This window comes from Sus scrofa, chromosome 6, assembly GCF_054392235.1.
Source record: "Sus scrofa isolate SSC_HxYL_T2T_F1_AM1 chromosome 6, Sscrofa_HxYL_maternal_Yorkshire_Landrace_v2.0, whole genome shotgun sequence".
NCBI classification, from domain to species: domain Eukaryota; kingdom Metazoa; phylum Chordata; class Mammalia; order Artiodactyla; family Suidae; genus Sus; species Sus scrofa.
In genome coordinates this window covers 160,028,234-160,046,272 of record NC_139388.1, presented here as the reverse complement: position 1 = coordinate 160,046,272, position 18,039 = coordinate 160,028,234, and the positions used below count along the sequence as shown (strand labels likewise).

General features: G+C 42.4%; 1 protein-coding gene across 9 annotated transcripts in view; it reads right to left on the bottom strand.

The window, feature by feature from the left end:
* Positions 1-18,039, bottom strand: part of FYB2 (FYN binding protein 2) — a 115,184-nt gene that overhangs the window by 68,889 nt on the left and 28,256 nt on the right. For 7 of the 9 annotated variants that reach the window (XR_014808204.1, XR_014808206.1, XR_014808207.1 and 4 more), the window contains exons 2-4: positions 7,965-8,706; positions 3,872-4,033; positions 1,854-1,887 (exon numbers count right to left, since the gene is read on the bottom strand). Coding sequence is in view for 3 of the 9 variants with exons in the window: in XM_021096577.2 (XP_020952236.2) it covers positions 1,854-1,887; positions 3,872-4,033; positions 7,965-8,706 (938 nt within the window). In the remaining 6 variants the exon portion in view is untranslated. The remainder of the gene's footprint in view (positions 1-1,853; positions 1,888-3,871; positions 4,034-7,964; positions 8,707-18,039) is intronic. The other 2 variants (XR_014808205.1, XM_021096578.2) reach the window with 1 other exon arrangement.

Here is an 18,039-nt window from a genome sequence, read left to right as displayed (position 1 = left end):
GGATCTGAGCCGCATCTGTGACCTACACTTCAGCTCATGGCAGCGCTGGATCCTTAGCCCGCTAAGCAAGGCCAGGGATTGAATCCACGTCCTCATAGAGGCTGGTCAGGTTCGTTAACCACTCAGCCATGATGGGAACTCCAAAAAATTAAAAATTGAACTGCTGAATGATTCAGCAATCCTACTTCTGGGTAAATGCCCAAAGGCAAGGAAAACAGGATCTCCAGGAGATATCTGCATGCCCATGTTCATAGCAGCATTATTTTTAATAGTCAAGATGTAGAAACAACCCAAGTGTTCATCAGCAAATGAATGGATAGATGTGAGACACATACGATATAAAATATGTATCATATATATTATACATAGATGTGTAATGTGATACATATAAAAATGTGATATATAAATGTATTGCAAATGTGATATGCACATGTATACACACATGGAATATTATTCAACCTTAAAAAAGAAGGCCATCTTGCCATTTGCAACAACATGGATGAACTCTGAAGGCACTATGCTAAGTAAGATAAGTCAGAGAAAGACAAAGACAACTATGACATCATTTACATGCAAAATCTAAAAAAGAACCCAGAACTGCGAAAGCAGAAAGCAGAATGGTGGCTACCAGGGACTGGGGAGTGAGGGAATTAGAGATGTTGTTTTAAGAGTACAAACTTACAATTAGTAGATAAGTCAGTTCTGGTGATCCAGTGCGCACCAGTGATTACAGTAAAAGAAAAAAAATACTGTATTATAAATTCCAAGTTGCCAAGAGACTAGATTTTAACTCTTCTCATCACAAAAAAGAAACGATCATGTATGTGAGGTGATAAAGGTGTTAGCTAACACTACATAATTTCATAATTTTGCTACAGACGTAAATGTACAGAATCGACTCATTGTGCACCTCAAACTTAAATAATGTGATATATCAATTATACCTCAAATAAAAAATAGTTTGGGCACACCTGGGTTGGAAGTATGGCTCTGCAAGTGGCAAACTTTCTGAGCTCAAGTATCTTTCGCTGAGAAACGAGGAGAGTGGCAGCAACTTTGCAGCCTTCTTGAGCAGAGGAAGTGAGAACATAGGTACGAAGTAGCCAGTTGATGCATAACACATCACAGGCCTCAGCAGATAGTATTTGAATGCGTGAATTAATGGCCTGATGCTCCCACAGCAAACGTCTTACAAGTGCACCCTAACCATAAGGTCCATTACCAATTCCTAGCATCACCCCAGCTGCGCACAGCATTCTGCAGCCTCTAATCAGATGTATCACTACGGAAGCTGAGGTTTCCACTTACTGAACTTAACTGTACCATAAATAAAAGGACCTCAGAGGACCGTCTTCACAACTTAATGCCAGCAGGGTTGTTAAACACGGTTTATTTAATCTCTCGTTTAATTGAAAGCTGCAGTTTGTTGCTTATAAATCTGCTCTTCCTGCAGCCCTTCTGAGAAATACAGACACTTGGTGTGTGCTTATCGCCTGCCTGCTTTTAGACGGTCTAAGCAGCTTCGCTGATGGGCCACACTCCTGCACAATTACGAAACTGCGCCTCAGGAGTTCCCACTGTGGCTTGGCAGAAAGGAATCTGACTAGTATCCATGAGGACGCAGGTTCAATCCCTGGCCTCACTCAGTGGGTTAAGAATCTGGCATTGCCGTGAGCTGTGGTGTAGGTCGCAGACGAGGCTGGCTCTGGCCTTGCTGTGGCTGTGGTGCAGACTGGCAGCTGCAGCTCCAATTCTACCCCAGCCTGGGAACTTCCATATGCCGTGGGTGCGGCCCTAAAGAGCAATCGATCAATCAATCAATAAAAATAAAAAAGTAAGAAATGGCTCCTCACCTCTCTGGAGGTAGGTCGTCTTCTTCCCCAGCTGCTGCAAAAGCAAGATAAGGGTAGAAAAGAAGTGTGAGCGGCAGCCTGTTGAAGTGAATTGTTTGTGACAAAATGGGATGGGGGGGTGGGCACCCTGCCTGTACCACAAGCTGCCCCTCCCCTGCTGGCACCCAGGGCCCAGCCATCCTGCACACAGCACTCACCCACCCTTTATGGTGCTTATTTATGAGCACAATCTCTTGTGCTAGACTTTGACCTCCTGGAGCCCTGGAACTCCTATGGGGTTTACCTGCTAATCCCTTGTGTCTATCACAGGGCCGGGCAAGCCTGGCTGCTCAAGGCATGCTTGAAGCAATGATGACAGTGCCTTTGCTGAGCGCTTACTGACATACCGAGCACTGTTCAAAGGCTTCCCAGGCCTCATCTCATTTCTCCTCACACTCATCCCATGAATGGCGTGTTATTATCAGGCCCATTTTACAGATAAGGACAATGAGGCTCAGTGAGTATTGTGCCTGAACTTACATAACGAGTAGGTGGGGGAGCTGGGGTTTACAAAGCCAGTTTTATTCCTGAAGACTTGGCCATTGGTTCTCTGTTCTCTGAAAACCTTCTCTTTCAAGAAGGTGGTTTGAGACCTGAATTATTTAATGTTTATAAAAATGACACTTAGCCTTCTCTGCTGTGGAGGTGGCCATGTTATTAAAGGACACTTAGCAGAGCTCTATTTCTCTCTATAGAATTTTCTTTTAGGATAAGACTTAAGATGACACAGAGCAGTGATTCTTAAAGTGTGGTTCCTGGTCCACCAATATCAGCATTTCCCTGGCAGCTTGTTAAAAAGGCAGATTCTTAGGCCCCAAACCCAGATCAACTGAATCAAAAACTCAGGTTGGGCCCCGAAAGCTGTGTTTTAACAAGTCCTCCAGCTGACTGATGCACGCTATCATTTGAGAACCATGGAGTTAAAGAAATTTCACCCTGAGGTTGCCCAAAGCAGTCAAATAAGAATCACTGAGAATCACTGAATGGAGGGAGTTCCCACTGTGGCTCAGCAGTAACGAACCCAACTAGTATCTTTGAGGATGCAGGTTCAATCTTTGGCCTTGCTCAGTGGGTTAAGTCTCCAGCGGTGCCATGAGCTGTAGTGTAGGTCACAGATGTGGCTCAGATCTGGCGTGGCTGTGGCTGTGGAGTAGCCCAGCAGCTGTAGCTCTGATTCGACCCCTAGCCTGGGAACCTCCATATGCTGCAACTATGGCCCTAAAAAGTAAAAAAAAAAAAAAAAAAAATCAATGAATGGAGAATTCACTCTTTCAATGTACCATGCACAGGCACTCGTGGCCACAGTGTGATAAATGCTAGCCCAGCACTACACATCACCCCCAAGTGTACACAGACCTCAGGTTTCATGAGAGCAAACATAAGCCAAGGTGTTTCCAGTGTCAACAGGATCAGGCTGTGGTGGGGCAAGGAAGTTCCCTTCACATTCAGAAAACCACAAAATAGCAAAGCTGGCTGGTTTGGCTTCCGAGAATGCTGCAACTCCTGGAAAGGACTAGTCGGGGCAGGGTGGAGGCCCTTCAATTCATTCCTGCAAGAGGCCCCAAGGGACCCCTGAGATCAAGGGTCAAGTTCATAATGACTTTCCTCTCTTCCTTCCCTCCTCCTCTTCTCCACTGGTTGTGCTGACAACACAGGCTTTGTAGGAAAACAAAGACTCTCTGCCTCCCTGCTCAGCTACTTATGGTTTTCTTCCTCTTGGACAGATTCCCAGGGATCAAATGCAATGCTCTCAGGGGAAGTGGGCTGGCCCGGAGCGATAAGGGGTCATTTCCCACAAATTTGTCATTTCACCAGCAAGCTGCCACAGCCTCAATGTGAGAGTAAGCAGTGATGAATGTCCAGCCCCATGGACAAGCACTTCGGCACCGTCCCCTGGGAGCTGATGCAGAGAGGGAGGTGACAGGGGGATGCTGGCATGGGAGCCGTGACTCCTGCTGGCTGGCTGTGCCTTTGCTTACCTTCCCTGTGGGTCTCGGAAACAGCAGCTGCCCGGCTCCAGAAGGCCTGGAGGTTCACAACCGGGGGCTTTGGCGGTTTGGGGGGAGGAGGACCCAGGGACTTGAGAGAAGGCAGTGGCTTGGTCTTGGGAAGGCATGAGTGCCTAACATCCGGCTGTTTCTCTGACAACAAATAATCCAAAATGCAGGTTATTATTATTGTCATTTCATGGCTGGCCCCAGTCTCACTCCCCTCCCAGGTACTCTCCACCCAGTAGCCGGAGCATCCTGATCAAAAATGCAAACCTGACCTTGTCACCATCCTGCTGCTCAGAGGATGAAGGCTGATTTCTTTAGCCTGACATCCACCCACTCCATCCTCTGGCATTTCAACACGACATGTCTCAGTCAACATTTCCAGACTCTTTTCTTACCTCACTTTACCATCCTACTTCCCCACCTTAAGCCTCAACATCTTTCAATCACACAACTGGCTTCTCAGTTTTCCAGATTTGATCTTTTTTCTGTAATTTTTAAAAATTTTATTTTATTTTATTTTATTTTGCTTTTCAGGGCTGCACCTGCAGTATATGGAAGTTCCCCGGCTAGGGGTCAAATAGGAGCTGCAGCCACTGCCCTACATGACAGCCACAGCAACACAGGATCTGAGCCACGTTTGTGACTTACACCACAACTCACGGCAATACTGGATCCTTAACCCGCTGAGTAAGGCCGGGGATCAAACCCATATCCTATGGACGCTATGTTGGGTTCTTAACCCACAGAGCCACAATGGGAACTCCCTGTAGTTTCTATTTTTTTAATTTTTTTATTGAAGTATAGTTACTTTACAAAGTTGTGTTAGTTTCAGATGTATAGCCAAGTGATTCAGCTTTATATATATATATGTATATTTATAAATGAATATAACAAATTAATTAATATATATTTATATACTTTTTCCGATTATTTTTTATTATATGTTATTACAAGTCCAGATTTTTTTTTTTTTTTCTGCTGCATGTGGAACTTTCCAAGCCAGGATCAAATCTGATCTGCAGGTATCTATGCCAGATACTTCTTTAATGATTTTTTTTCCATCATAGTTGGTTTACAGTGTTCTGCCAATTTTCTACGGTACAGCAAGGTGACCTAGTCACACATACATATATATATTCTTTTTCTCACATTATCATGCTCCAAAATAAGACTAGATATAGTTGCCACTGCTATACAGCAGCATCTCATTGCTTATCCATTCCAAAGGCAACTATGCCAGATACTTAACCCACTGCATTGGGTCAAGGATCAAACCAGTGCCTCCACAGAGACAAGCTGGGCCACAACAGGAACTCCCTAGCTTTAATTTTAAAAGCATTAAAAAGCTCTCATATATCCAGGATTTTGTTCATGCCATTCCTGATTATGGAATGCTGTTCCCTTGCTTCGCTTTGACTCATCCTTTAAGGCCCTGCTCCAAAGACACCTCCTCTAGGAGGCTCTTCATGATTTCTACCAGAAAACAAGGTCAGAATCAACCACTCCTTGCTCTGTATCTCTTTCCACATTGTTACCACCTCTCCATCAGTGTTGTGGCATATTAGAGGGGCTAGTCCATCTTCCCACTGAATGGAGGCTCCTTGAGGGCAGAGACTAGGCCCTAATGACCTCCTCCCAGCACCAAGCACAGGGCCTGCAGCAGAGGAAAAGGACAATGACTATTCCTTGAAAGGATGCTTCCAGCACTGGTGGCAGGCAAATAACAAGGGGGTCATGAGGATGAATAAGGACTGGTCTCTGATTTCCAGGGCTCATAGCCTAGAACGGGCTTCACAGCTGACTTGCGGTACCAGAGCACCTGTGGATTTTGCATCCTGGAATTTTCTAGGACAGTCCCAATTTCATGCATTTTACCTTCTTCATCAACAAGCCAACTAAAGGAACTCCAACATTATATATAAAAAATATATCTACCTCTTACACTGAAAACAGAACAAAATCTTATATTATCCAAGTGCCTTGATTTTTGGTTGATCTAGTATAGTGGCTGCCTACATGGTAAAACTAAAGAAGTTGGCTAGTGTTTCACAAATACTTCAGGGCAACGTCCTCAAAGGACCACTGTCCTCTACAAGCTGGGAGGGGGGGTTCCTTCTAGCCCTGTCAGCAGAGTTACACAGTCGTGGCCAAAGTTCCTTTTTTCTTAGGCTTGGATTACAAGTCACGACACTGTCAGAGATTTCAGTCTTCATCAAATTAAGGAGAAGACATACTGAAAGTGAATGATCACTTACTAATTGGGCCCCTAATTTTTATCTGGCACTGTGCTAAGTAATTCACATGGGTTATCTCATTTATCTTTCCAATAGCTCTTTCAGGCAGGTAAACTAGCCCTTCCTTTCCCCCCATCTCTCCTTCCTCCCATTCACCCTCTCTTCCTTCCCATCCCTTCATCAATAACTATCTACTATATTCCAGGCATATTTCTAGGGGCTGGGGTTAGAGTTAGGAGCAAGAACAGATAGAGTTCTACTCTCAGGAATTTTCATTCTAATCGAAGAAAACTAGTGATAAACATGCAAATGAATACACTGATAAGAAAATCACGAGATCTAACAGTTCTACAAAGGATATACAACAGGATTATATGAAAGAATGTGAACAATTGGTGGTAAGGAAGTGGTCTTTAGATAGACCTAAACACATCTATAAAAAGATCAAAGAGTTTTCTGGGAAGAGCCATTATAAAGGTCCTGAGCTACAATAAAGTCTGTTCGAGGAACAGCAAGACATCCAGAGTGTTGTCTATGGGCCAGTGAGCCAGGGGAAGAAAGGCAGGAGGTAAGTCAGAGACAGAAGCAGGGACCAAAAGAAGCAGAGCCATAAGTCAGTAGTAAGTGGTTTAGAGACTATTATACTATTCTAAGTTCAAAGAGCAAACATAAAGGATTGTGAGCAGACCCATCCACCCATTCAATCATACAATAAATATTATTTTGAGGACTCACTCAAATTGGCCTTATTCTAGGTTCTGGGGACACAGTAGTAAAGAACACAATTTTTATTTTCATGTAACTTACATTTTACTGAGGTAAACAAATACAAAATGATATACCAGATAGGGCTAAGTAATAGGAAGAAAAGCAAAGCAATGTAAGAAGATAAAGAGTGCTGGGGGTTGAGTGGCTCTCAGGTAGAGTGATCCACAAGGTCCACTCACAGCATGTGACACTGAGCAGAGACCTTGATGAAGGGAGGGAAGGAGACATCAAAGACCTGGGGGGAAGAGTGTTCCAGACAGAGGGGTTCGCAAGTGCAAGGCCCTGGGGTGAAATTAGCTTGGCATACCTAAGGAATAACAGGAAGAATGATGTGGTGAGAGAGGAGATGCTAAGAGAGGTAGGCAAGGAGCAAATCACATGAGCCACTGTTCGATGGCAATCGTCCAGTTTCAGCAGAGGAGTGATATGACTGGATTTATGCTTTAGAGGATCCCTGTGCCTACAAGGAGGGTAGAATATAAAAGGGCAAGAGTGTGAAATCAGGGAGCCCAGCTGGACCTTGCAGTGGTCCAGGCAAGAGAAGGTCCATGTAAACATGGACAGAAGGCAGAAAGAGAAAGAAGCGGTGGGATGGAGAACACATCCCAACACATCTGGTTTGGTGGTAGAACCAAGAACTTGCTGATGGATTCGTTGCAAAGAATGAGGAGGAGAGAGAAAGAGAGCATGACTCCCAGAGTTTTGGCATGAGCCACCAGGAGGACGGTTGTGCTTTCTATCACGGCAAGGAAGATAGGCAATGGATCAACATATAGGAGAGCAGACCAGGCTTTCTGAACTTCAGTGGACTGCCCATGTCGATGCCTCTTGCAAAAAGTGGAGCTAGGATTCAAGTCAAAGTATGCCCAAACCTTCTATCCATATAATTCTAGGAGATTAATCACTCAACCAAAACCTAAAATGCCAAAAGAGCAGGTGGGCCTAGAACACCGGTGCTGGAGCTGGGAGCAAATATTGACCATAGGTCACATATGCGACCATCCCAAGCCAGCCAGCTCTCATTAGGAACACAGTGACCCCTCCCCCAGGCCGGTGGGGTTTCCATTTCTCACCTGGGGCCTGGATGTTGAGCTCATTGTCATAGGTGGGGTGGCAGGTGTTCTCAGTTGGGCTCCTCTCTGGACTGGGGATGTCTCGGCTCTTCCTGCCATGTTGAGAAAGTCGAATGGTGGGCTCTTCAGAGGTGGCACAGAATCTTCTTTGGGCCATCAAGCACCTCTGGGAAGGGAGGGTCTGGGTTCCTTTTATTTCCAGCTTTTTCCTGGGCTCCTCTAGCATAAATGCCATGCTTTTCTGCTCTTCCAGATGGGAGGCCCGGCTTCTGCAACTGGTGGGGAGAAAGGCTGATGCCATCTCGCTTTTCTGAGATAAAACCTCCCAGTTCCAGAGCTTGTCTCGGAAGCTATTGTTCACCATTGCTTTCTTCTTACTGTTTTTCTCAGCATTTGACTGGTTCACATCTAACAGCAGGGAGGCTGTCTGCGAATTTACTGCAGAACCGGAAGGGCCTCCCAGAGTTCCTAGGGAATTAGAACATTTCTGAATCTCGCTCTTCTGAGCCAAGTTTACTTTCTGGTGTTTAAGAGGCTGGGGGTCACCACTGGCACAACTGGGTGGGGGCTGAATGAGGCTGGATGAGAGGGGTCTCCCACTTGCCAAAGTCTTTGCGGACGGTTTGCTTCCAATGTCACCCTTTTGAGAAACACCTGCTGGGAATTTAATAGGTCTTGGAAGAGATGGTGTATCAAGCTCTTGAAATTTGGCTTGAAGTTCTTTGAAGTTTCTTAACCCTTCCTAAAAAAAACAAAACAAACAAACAAAAAAACCAGAAATGTCTCATCATTCAAGGAAAAAAGCCACATGATTAGCTGACTTCACTGTGCATGCCAAGGGCCTCTCAGTGCTGATGTAATAGCATCACTTATCTACTGAGTAGTATCAGCCAGTAATGCTACTCTCCATGTGAGATGGAGTGAAAACAACTGTTTCTAGAGTTCCCGTTGTGGCTCAGCAGGTTAAGAATGTGACATAGTATCTGTGAGAATGAGGGTTTGATCCCTGGCCTCATTCAGCGGGTTAAGGATCCAGTGTTGCCACAAGCTGCAGCAATAGGTCACAGATGTGGCTCAGATCTGGTGTTGCGGTGGCTGTGGCATAGGCTGGCAGCTCGGATTTGACCCCTAGTCTGGGAACTTCCATATGCTGCAGGTGCAGCCATAAAAAGAAAAGAAAAAACTCTTTGAAACACTTCAAGTGTGTTTAATTTCCTTCCCAACGTATAAATTACACTTATAAAATAGACAGTGCTAACAATTACTGATAAATCCCTTGATACAAACTTTTGGTGGCTTTCTGCTGCCTATACAAATAAATCCTAAACTCTTTAGTGTGGCATCTTAGAAAACTGGCAGAGGTTGTGGAATTATGATCTCAAAGATGGTGGAATTACTATCTCCACACATAGCTCAACATAACCACACTCAAACCAAACTGGATAATCTACATTGTCCCATAAACGTTGCACTCTCTTTTGTACATGTGTTTACTCATGTGTTCTTACTTCCCCAAATGAGTCCCCCATCTACTTGTGAACTGCTTTCTTGCACATTAATGCCTACCTTCTCCTTCAAGATTTCCCCTGACAGGTAGACCTAACTCCCTTTCTGATTCCATGTTGCTGCCACAGCTCTTTATAACTTGGTTGTTGAACTAACACCATGGGGGTGCAGAAAAGAGAAATCTTTGGAACTAGATAGGTCTAAGTTCAAACTCTGGCTCTGCTCTTTACTACATTGGAAATACTTTGGGAAACTTGGTATTACCAGTGCAGTCACACCATAAAAATAACTTTGGAGGGGTAGAAAGATTAGGGTGACCATATGTAAAGTGACCATCACAGTGCCTTGATGCATAGTAAATAAAAGCTACTTAGGAGTTCCCATTGTGGCTCAGTGGCAATGAAACTGACCAGTATCCATGAGAATGCAGGTTCAATCCCTGGCCTTGCTCAGTGGGTTAAGGATCCAGTGTTGCCGTGAGCTGTGGTGTAGGTTGCAGGCATGGCTCGGATCCCATGTTCCTGTGGCTGTGATACAGACCAGCAGCCGTAGCTCTGATTCTACTCCTAGCCTGGGAACTTCCATATGCTGCATGTGCAGCCCTAAAAAGAAAAAAAATTAAAATTAAAGAAAAATTTTAAAGCTACTTATAAGAGACTAGATGATGCTCTTGTATTTTGGACTCCCCTCTGGAGACTGTGTTCTCCTTTTTAAATTCAGCTCAAATTGGATATATGAAAATGGTGGTGACAGCCCAGTCCTTGGGGACAGATGAAGGGACATGCCTGGGTTACACAGTGAGTTGGTGGTTTAGGTAGGTAGGATCAGGCGTGACTCGTACACAGTGTTCTTCCCAGGACCCCTTTCTCTCACTAGGTTCAACTTCCTTTGGTAAGTGCACTCTGTCATTTTTCCATCCTCACAGGAGGTAGGAGGGAGAGGAGGGAGAGTGTAGGGAGGCATCTGATGGAGCCGTTTCCAAAAGGAAGAGCCGGATCGTCTTAAAGGTGTACATTTATGCACACAGACAGTCCCTCATGATGGTGACAAAATCCCCATGATGGTGTCAGCTGAGGGAAAGGACATTGGCTGACTTTGCCGCACTGTGTTTATACTTGACTCACACCTGCCCTCTGAAGATGTCGGAAGGAAGGAAAATTGAACAGGAAGTAGAGAGCAGGTGTCTGGGAGCTGGCTTGCATGCCTTTCCCTTTCCCCCTCCTTCTCCCCCCACCTCTCTCTCTCTTTCTCTGTTTCTCTCTCACACACACATACACACCATGCACATGTATATCTTTCTTCACAAATTTCAAGGGTTTATTTCTTATATTTCAACCAGCAGTCAAGTTGATTCCTTTAATTTTCCTCTCCAATGATATGGCAGACACCAACACAGGGCATGGAACCAGGAGATTGGAGTATAAGGCTCAGCTTTGCCATTTTCTAGTCATGTGTCTTGGACAATTCTTTTCATTTCTCTCAGCCCTGTGGTCCTCACTATAAAATGGGACTGTTCTACAAACAGTACTGGCTTCTGCAAGGATTGCATGAGAGGGCAGATGTACATACCTCAGTGGCTCATATTCTTAAAATTCTGGTGAAATACACAGAACTTTAAATTTACCATCTTTTTTTAATTTTCATTTTATTTTTTTGTTTTTTGTCTTTCTAGAGCCACACCCACAGTATATGGAGGTTTCCAGGTCCAGTCGGAGCTGTAGCCGCCAGCCTACACCACAGCCACAGCAATGTGGGATCTGAGCCGCATCTGTGACCTATACTACGGTTCACAGCAACGCCAGATCCTTAACTCACTGAGCAAGGCCAGGGATCGAACCTGCGTCCTCATGGATACTCATCGGGTTCGTTAACCACTGAGCCATGATGGGAACTCCTAAATTTACCATCTTAACCATTTTTAAAAGTACCTTCACATTGTTAAGAACATCCAGGACTCTCTTCATCTTGCAAACTGAAGCACTATATTCATCAAACAACAGCATCCCATTCTCCCTCCCTGCAAGCCCTGGCAATTGTCATTCTACTTTCTGTACTTATAAACTTAACTACTCCAGAGACCTCACATAAGTGGAATCACATGCATTGGTCTTTTTGTGACTGACTTATTTCACTTAGCATAATGTCCTTAACTGTCATCTTTGGTACAGCATACTGAAACATTTTCTTCCTTTTTTAAGGCTGAATAATATTCCACTGTATGTATATAACACATTTTGTTTATCCATTCATCCGCTGATGGACATGTGGGTTGCTTCCACCTTTTAGTTGTTTTGAGTAAGGCTGTTATGAATATAGGTGTCCAAATATCTATTCAAAACCTTGTTTTCAATTCTTTTGGGTATAGGCCCAGAAACGTAATTGCTAGATCATATGGTAGTTTTATATCTAATTTTGGGAGGAATCGTCATATTGTTTTCCATTCCTAACTGGCACATGAGTTCCAGTTTTTTCCACATCTTTGTAATACTTGTTATTTTGGTTTTTTTGATAGAGGCCATCCTAATAGGTATAAGGTGACTAGTGGTTAATATTTCTGAAGGAATGCAAGATAATACTTTTTAGCTCTTCACTATCTGAATCCAAATGAGAAATATGATATTGTTGTGGTAGATTTCAGTCTCTGTAGAAATGAATAGGAAAAGCCCCAGCAGTAAATAGAATTAAGGACTGATAACCTCCAAGCCAAGATCATGGGAAAAGATGACAGGTTCAGGAGGAAGAAAACCTGATTATACCTGGCTTATTCCTCTTTCAACGAATGCTCAGTAAGTATTTACTATGTGGGTAAAACATTCTTTTAAACAGTCAAGGACTCTGCTTCTAAATATCACATTATAATGTCAGGGAGAGACAGAAACTAAGCAAATATACATGAAAATAGTAGAGACAAGTTCTTTTTTTTTTTTTTTTTTTTTTTTTTTTTTGTCTTTTTTCTATTTCTTGGGCCGCTCCCGCGGCATATGGAGGTTCCCAGGCTAGGGGTCCAATCGGAGCTGTAGCCACTGGCCTACACCAGAGCCACAGCAACGCAGGATCCAAGCTGCGTCTGCAACCTACACCACAGCTCACGGCAACGCTGGATCGTTAACCCACTGAGCAAGGCCAGGGATCGAACCCGCCACCTCATGGTTCCTAGTCGGATTCGTTAACCACTGCGCCATGACGGGAACTCCCTAGAGACAAGTTCTATGTGGAGAATTAAATAGATCATTCAATAAAGAGTGACTTGGTGCCTACCACTAATTTTCAGAGATACTGTTGGAAAGTCATTCCATTCTGCCATTTGTCTACTCAGGAGGGAGTTGGCCTGGGTGACCTCCAAGCCCCCTTCTGGCACTAACATTTGGATTTGATTTTTCTCGCTGTGGAACATGGATGTGATGCTTTCTGTTATTTACCTCCTGGGGGGAGGTCGGGGTTGAGGGTATGAAGCAAGTTGACTGACGATGGGTTGGGAGGTGGCTAAGGAAACATTCCATTTAAAGCCATGCTCTATTTTTTGGGACCCTCAGCTAGTCAGTCATTACATCCTGCTGATCTGAAGTCTTAAAAGCCCATGCGCCTGACCCTTCCTCAGGCCATTGCCACTGCTTTGAGTCCTCCCTACTTGCTGCTTAAAATAACTTCTTCATGGTCTCTCTGCCTCTACTTTGGGCCTCTCTAATATGCTATTTGTCCAGCTATTAGACAAATCTGATTAGAAACACAAATCTGATCATGTATGCCCCTGTTTAAAATTCTTCAGTTTGGCTTCCTCAAAGCTTTCAAATACAGCTCTAACTCTTGCTTAGTACATAAAGATCTTCCTAATCCCAACTTTCTTAATTTTCTGACATCATATGGCCCCCTCCCTGACATGCTTTCTTCCTCCTGGCCTCGGTGAGTTACAATTCCCAAACTTATTTGCTCGTCCATGTCTCTATACCTTTGAAAGTGCTCTTTCCTCTGCCTGGAATGCCTGCCTTTCTCCCAATTTCTTGAATTAGAAAATCCCAGCTTGTTAAAAATTTAAACTTGTGTCACCTCAAAATATTAATTGGTTTTCTACTGTGTGTTAGACATTAGGGTTACAAATATGAAGAAGACATTCCCTGAGCCCTGATATCAAAACTAGACAGGGATGCTACAAGAAATGAAAATCTCAGGTCAATACCGATGAACACAGATAAAAAATCCTCAGCAAAATGTTAGTAAACCAAATTCAACAATACAGTAAAATGAATCATACATCATGATCAAGTGGGATTTATTCCAGGGATGCAAATAAGGTCAAATATCTATAAGTCAATCAATATGATACATCACATTAACAAAAAGAAAGCAAAATCCATATGATTATCTCCAGATGCAAAAAAAGCATTTGACAAAATTAAACATCCATTTATGACCAAAAAAAACCTCAACAAAGTGGGCATAGAGGGAACATATTCAACATAATAAAGGCCATGTATGACAAGCCCACAGCTAACATCATACCCCATGATGAAAACTTAAAAGCTTTTCCTCTAAGATGAGGCATAATACAAGAATGCCCACTCTCACCACTTTTATTCAACATAGGATTAGAAGTCCTACACAGAACAATTAGTCATAAAATGAAAAAAAGGCATCCAAACTGAAAAGGAAGAAGTGAAACTGTCACTATTTTCATACGGCATATTACATATAAAAAACCCTAAAGACTCCATCAAAAACTGTTAGAACTAATAAATTTAGTAAAGTTGCAAGATACAAAATCAATATACGAAACTCTATCACATTTCTAGACAATAAGAAATAATCAGAAAGAGGAATTAAGGAGACAATCCTATTTCTAATTGCATCAAAAATAAATACAAAATACCAAGGAATAAATTTAACCAAGGAGATGAAAGACTTGCACACTGAAACTGTAAGACATTACTGAAAGAAACTTAAGAAGATACAAATAAATGGAAAGATATTTTGTGCTCATTAAAATTGCTAGAATACCCAAAAAATCTAAATATTTAATGCAATGTCTACCAAAGTGCATTGGTACTTTTCACAGAAATAGAACAAACAATCCTAAAAAAATACATGGAACCACAAAAGACCCCAAATAGCCAAAGCAATCTTGAGAAAACTGGAGGTATCATATTTCCTGACTTTATATTACAAAGTTATAGTAATCATAACAGTATGGTATTGGCATAAGAACATACATATAGATCAACAGAATAGATCAGAAAGCCCATAAATAAATCCACACATAGATTGTCAATTAATTTACAACAAAAGAGCCAAGAATATACAATGGGAAAAGGACAGTTTCTTCAATAAATGATGTTGGAAAAACTAAGCAGCCACATGCAAAAGAATGAATTTGGATCACTATGTTTCACCATACACAAAAATAAACTCGAAATGGATTAAAGACTTGAACATTAAACTAGAAACCATAAAACTCCTAGAAAAAAACACAGGTGGCAGGCTCTTTGACACTGGTCTTGGTGATGATTTTTAAGATCTGACTCCAAAGGCAAAGGCAATAAAAGTAAAAATAAACAAGTAGGACTACATCAAACGAAACAGATTCTGCACAGCAAAGGAAACCAACAACAAAACGAATGAAAAGGTAATACACTGAATGGGATAAAATATTTGCAAATCATCTATCTGATAATGGGTTAATACCCCAAATATATAAAGAACACATACAACTCAACAGCAATAAAACAAGTAATCCAATATTAAAATGGGCGGAAGACCTGAACAGACATTTTTCCAGCGAAGACATACAGATGATCAAAAGGTACATGGAAAAGTGTTCAAATGAATAATCAGGGAAATGTAAATAAAACCACGATGATGTATTATCTCACAAAAGGCTATTATCCAAAACAAGAAGAAGTAACAGGTGGTGTTGAGGATGTGGAGAAAAGGCAAAGTTTGTGCACCATTAGTGGGAACATAAACTGGTGCATCCACAAAAATACGACCCAGCAACTTCTTATGATCCCTCAACTTCACTTCTGTGTATTTTTCTAAAGAAAAGAGTGCCTTAAAAAAACATAAGCATCCCCATGTTCACTGCAGCATTATTTACAATACCCAATATATGGAAACAATCTAAATGCATCTTGATGAATGAGTAGATAAAGAAAAGGTGACATTTACAAAACAGAATATTATTCAACCATAAAAGAAGGAAGTCTTGCCATTTGTGACAACATGGATGGACCCTCAGGGCATTATGCTAAGTGAAGTAAGTGAGACAGAGAGAGAAAAATTCTGTATGACTTCACTTGTATGAAGACTCTAAAAAAACCAAACAAAACAAAACAAAAGCCCCACCAAGCTCACAGATACAGAGAACAGATTGGTGAATGTCAGGGGTGGGGGTAGCAGGTGAGAGAAATGGGTGAAGAGGGTCAAAAAGTGCAAACATCCAGTTATAAAATAAATAAATCATGGAGATGTAATATAGAGCGTGGTAACTACAGTGAATAATACTGCTCTGGATATTTGAAGGTTGCTGGAGAGTACATCTTAAACGGTCTCATCACAAGAAAATAAATTTTGTAACTACGCATGGTGATGGATGTTTCCAGACTTATTGTAGGGATCACTTTGCAATATATACAATTATCAAATCATTATGGTGTATACCTGAAATACAATTTTTGTAAATTATACTTCAATTTAAAAGAAAAAGAAAAAATGGTTCCCGACCTTTTGGCGTTTATGGAATGAGGAAGGCAGACACAAACTGATCATTCTAGCATAATACAGAAAGTTATTAGCTACATGGCACAAAGTCCACTCTGAGAACACAGAGATCATGATGCCGGGGTGGGGGAAGGGACAAGGAAGGCGTCCTAGACATGACTCCTCAGATAAAATAAGTAGTCAAACAAAGAACAGTGGGAAAGGCCGTCAGACGTGAGAAGAACAAGAACATAGGAGGTACGGCATGTGAAGTAACAGGACATATGTAGGAGGAATAGGGAGTCCATATTATTGGAGCCCCATTGTTTGGTACATATGGCTGGAGAAGCAAGTAAAGGTCACGTCTCCTTAACATAGTTGGGTTTAATTTTCAGCAGGGATGAAGAGCTTCTGATGCATTTTACACAGGCTGTGACATGGTTAGTCTTATATTTTATGCTAGTTAGAGACCAGAAACCAATTAAGAGGCTACTACAGTGATCAAGTAAGGACGAAGAGAAGCTGGACTTGGGTAGTGTTGGTAGGAATGGAAGAAGGGGACAGCTAAGAAGAAAAGGCAGAGAGTGGTACAGGCTGAACCTGGAGGCTAACGGGTCTGAAGGGAAAGGGAGGGAGGACTCCATGGTGATGCCCAGGTTTCTAAATTGGGTGAGAGGATGAATGCTGGTAAAGCAATTAAGACTGAGGACTGGAGATACAGGTATTAGAGAAAGACGATGAGCTCAGCTTGGAATGGGATAGGTTACATTTTTAGGGAAGCCATCTAACAGGCAGTTCTATATGTGAATCCTACAGAGGTTATAAATTTAGATTTGGCATTCATCATTTATTGGTTAGCATGGAGCTTAAGAGTATGGACCCTGAAATCAAACTTAGTTTAAATGCCAGCTCTGTCATTTATTAGCCTTGTGACTTGGAGCAAATTAATTACCTACTCTGTATTTGTTGTCTTATCTAGGAGAATAATTGCATCCCACCTCACAAGGTAGATGTCACAAGTAAGATAATGGCACCTCAAAGATGTCCACATCCTAGTCCCTGAAACCTGTGACTATGTTACCTTACATGGGAGAAAGGGCTTTGCAGATGTGATTAAGTGAAGGATCTTCAGATGGGAATATTATCCTGGATTAACCAGTTGGGCCCAATCACATGGGTCCTTGTAAGAAGGAAGCAAGAGTCAGAAAAGGAGATGTGTCAGCAGAAGCAGACATGAAGGAGGCAGGGGTTGAAGATGATTTGTGTTGACCTTGAAGATGAAGGAAGGCTCCACAAGACAAGAAATGCAGGTGGTCTCCAGAAGCCTGAAAAGGTGAGGAAACTGATTCTTCCCTAGAGCCTCTAGAAGGAATGTCATTGGCAAACACCTTGATTTTTGGCATCTGTTGAGGTGATGAGACTGGATGGAATCATGGAGAGGAACATGCAATGAGATTAGAGCCATGGGATAATAGCAGAGGCCAAGAAGAAAGTCTAAGAAGAAGCAGAGTCACAATAGCCAAGACATGGAAACAACCTAAATGTCCACTGACAGATAAATGGATTAAGAAGATGTGGTACATATACACAATGGAATACTACTCAGCCATAAAAACAAACACAACAATGCCATTTGCAGCAATATGAATGCAGCTAGAGATTCTCATACTAAAGAGACTTCCTTCCTCTGAAGGAAGTCAGACAGAGAAAGAGATACCATATGATATCACGTATATGTAGAATCTAAAATATGACACGAATGGAGTTCCTTTTGTGGCTCAGTGGTTAACAAATCCGACTAGGAACGATGAGGTTGCGGGTTCATTCCCTGGCCTGGCTCAATGGGTTAAGGATCCAGCGTTGCCATGAGCTGTGGTAT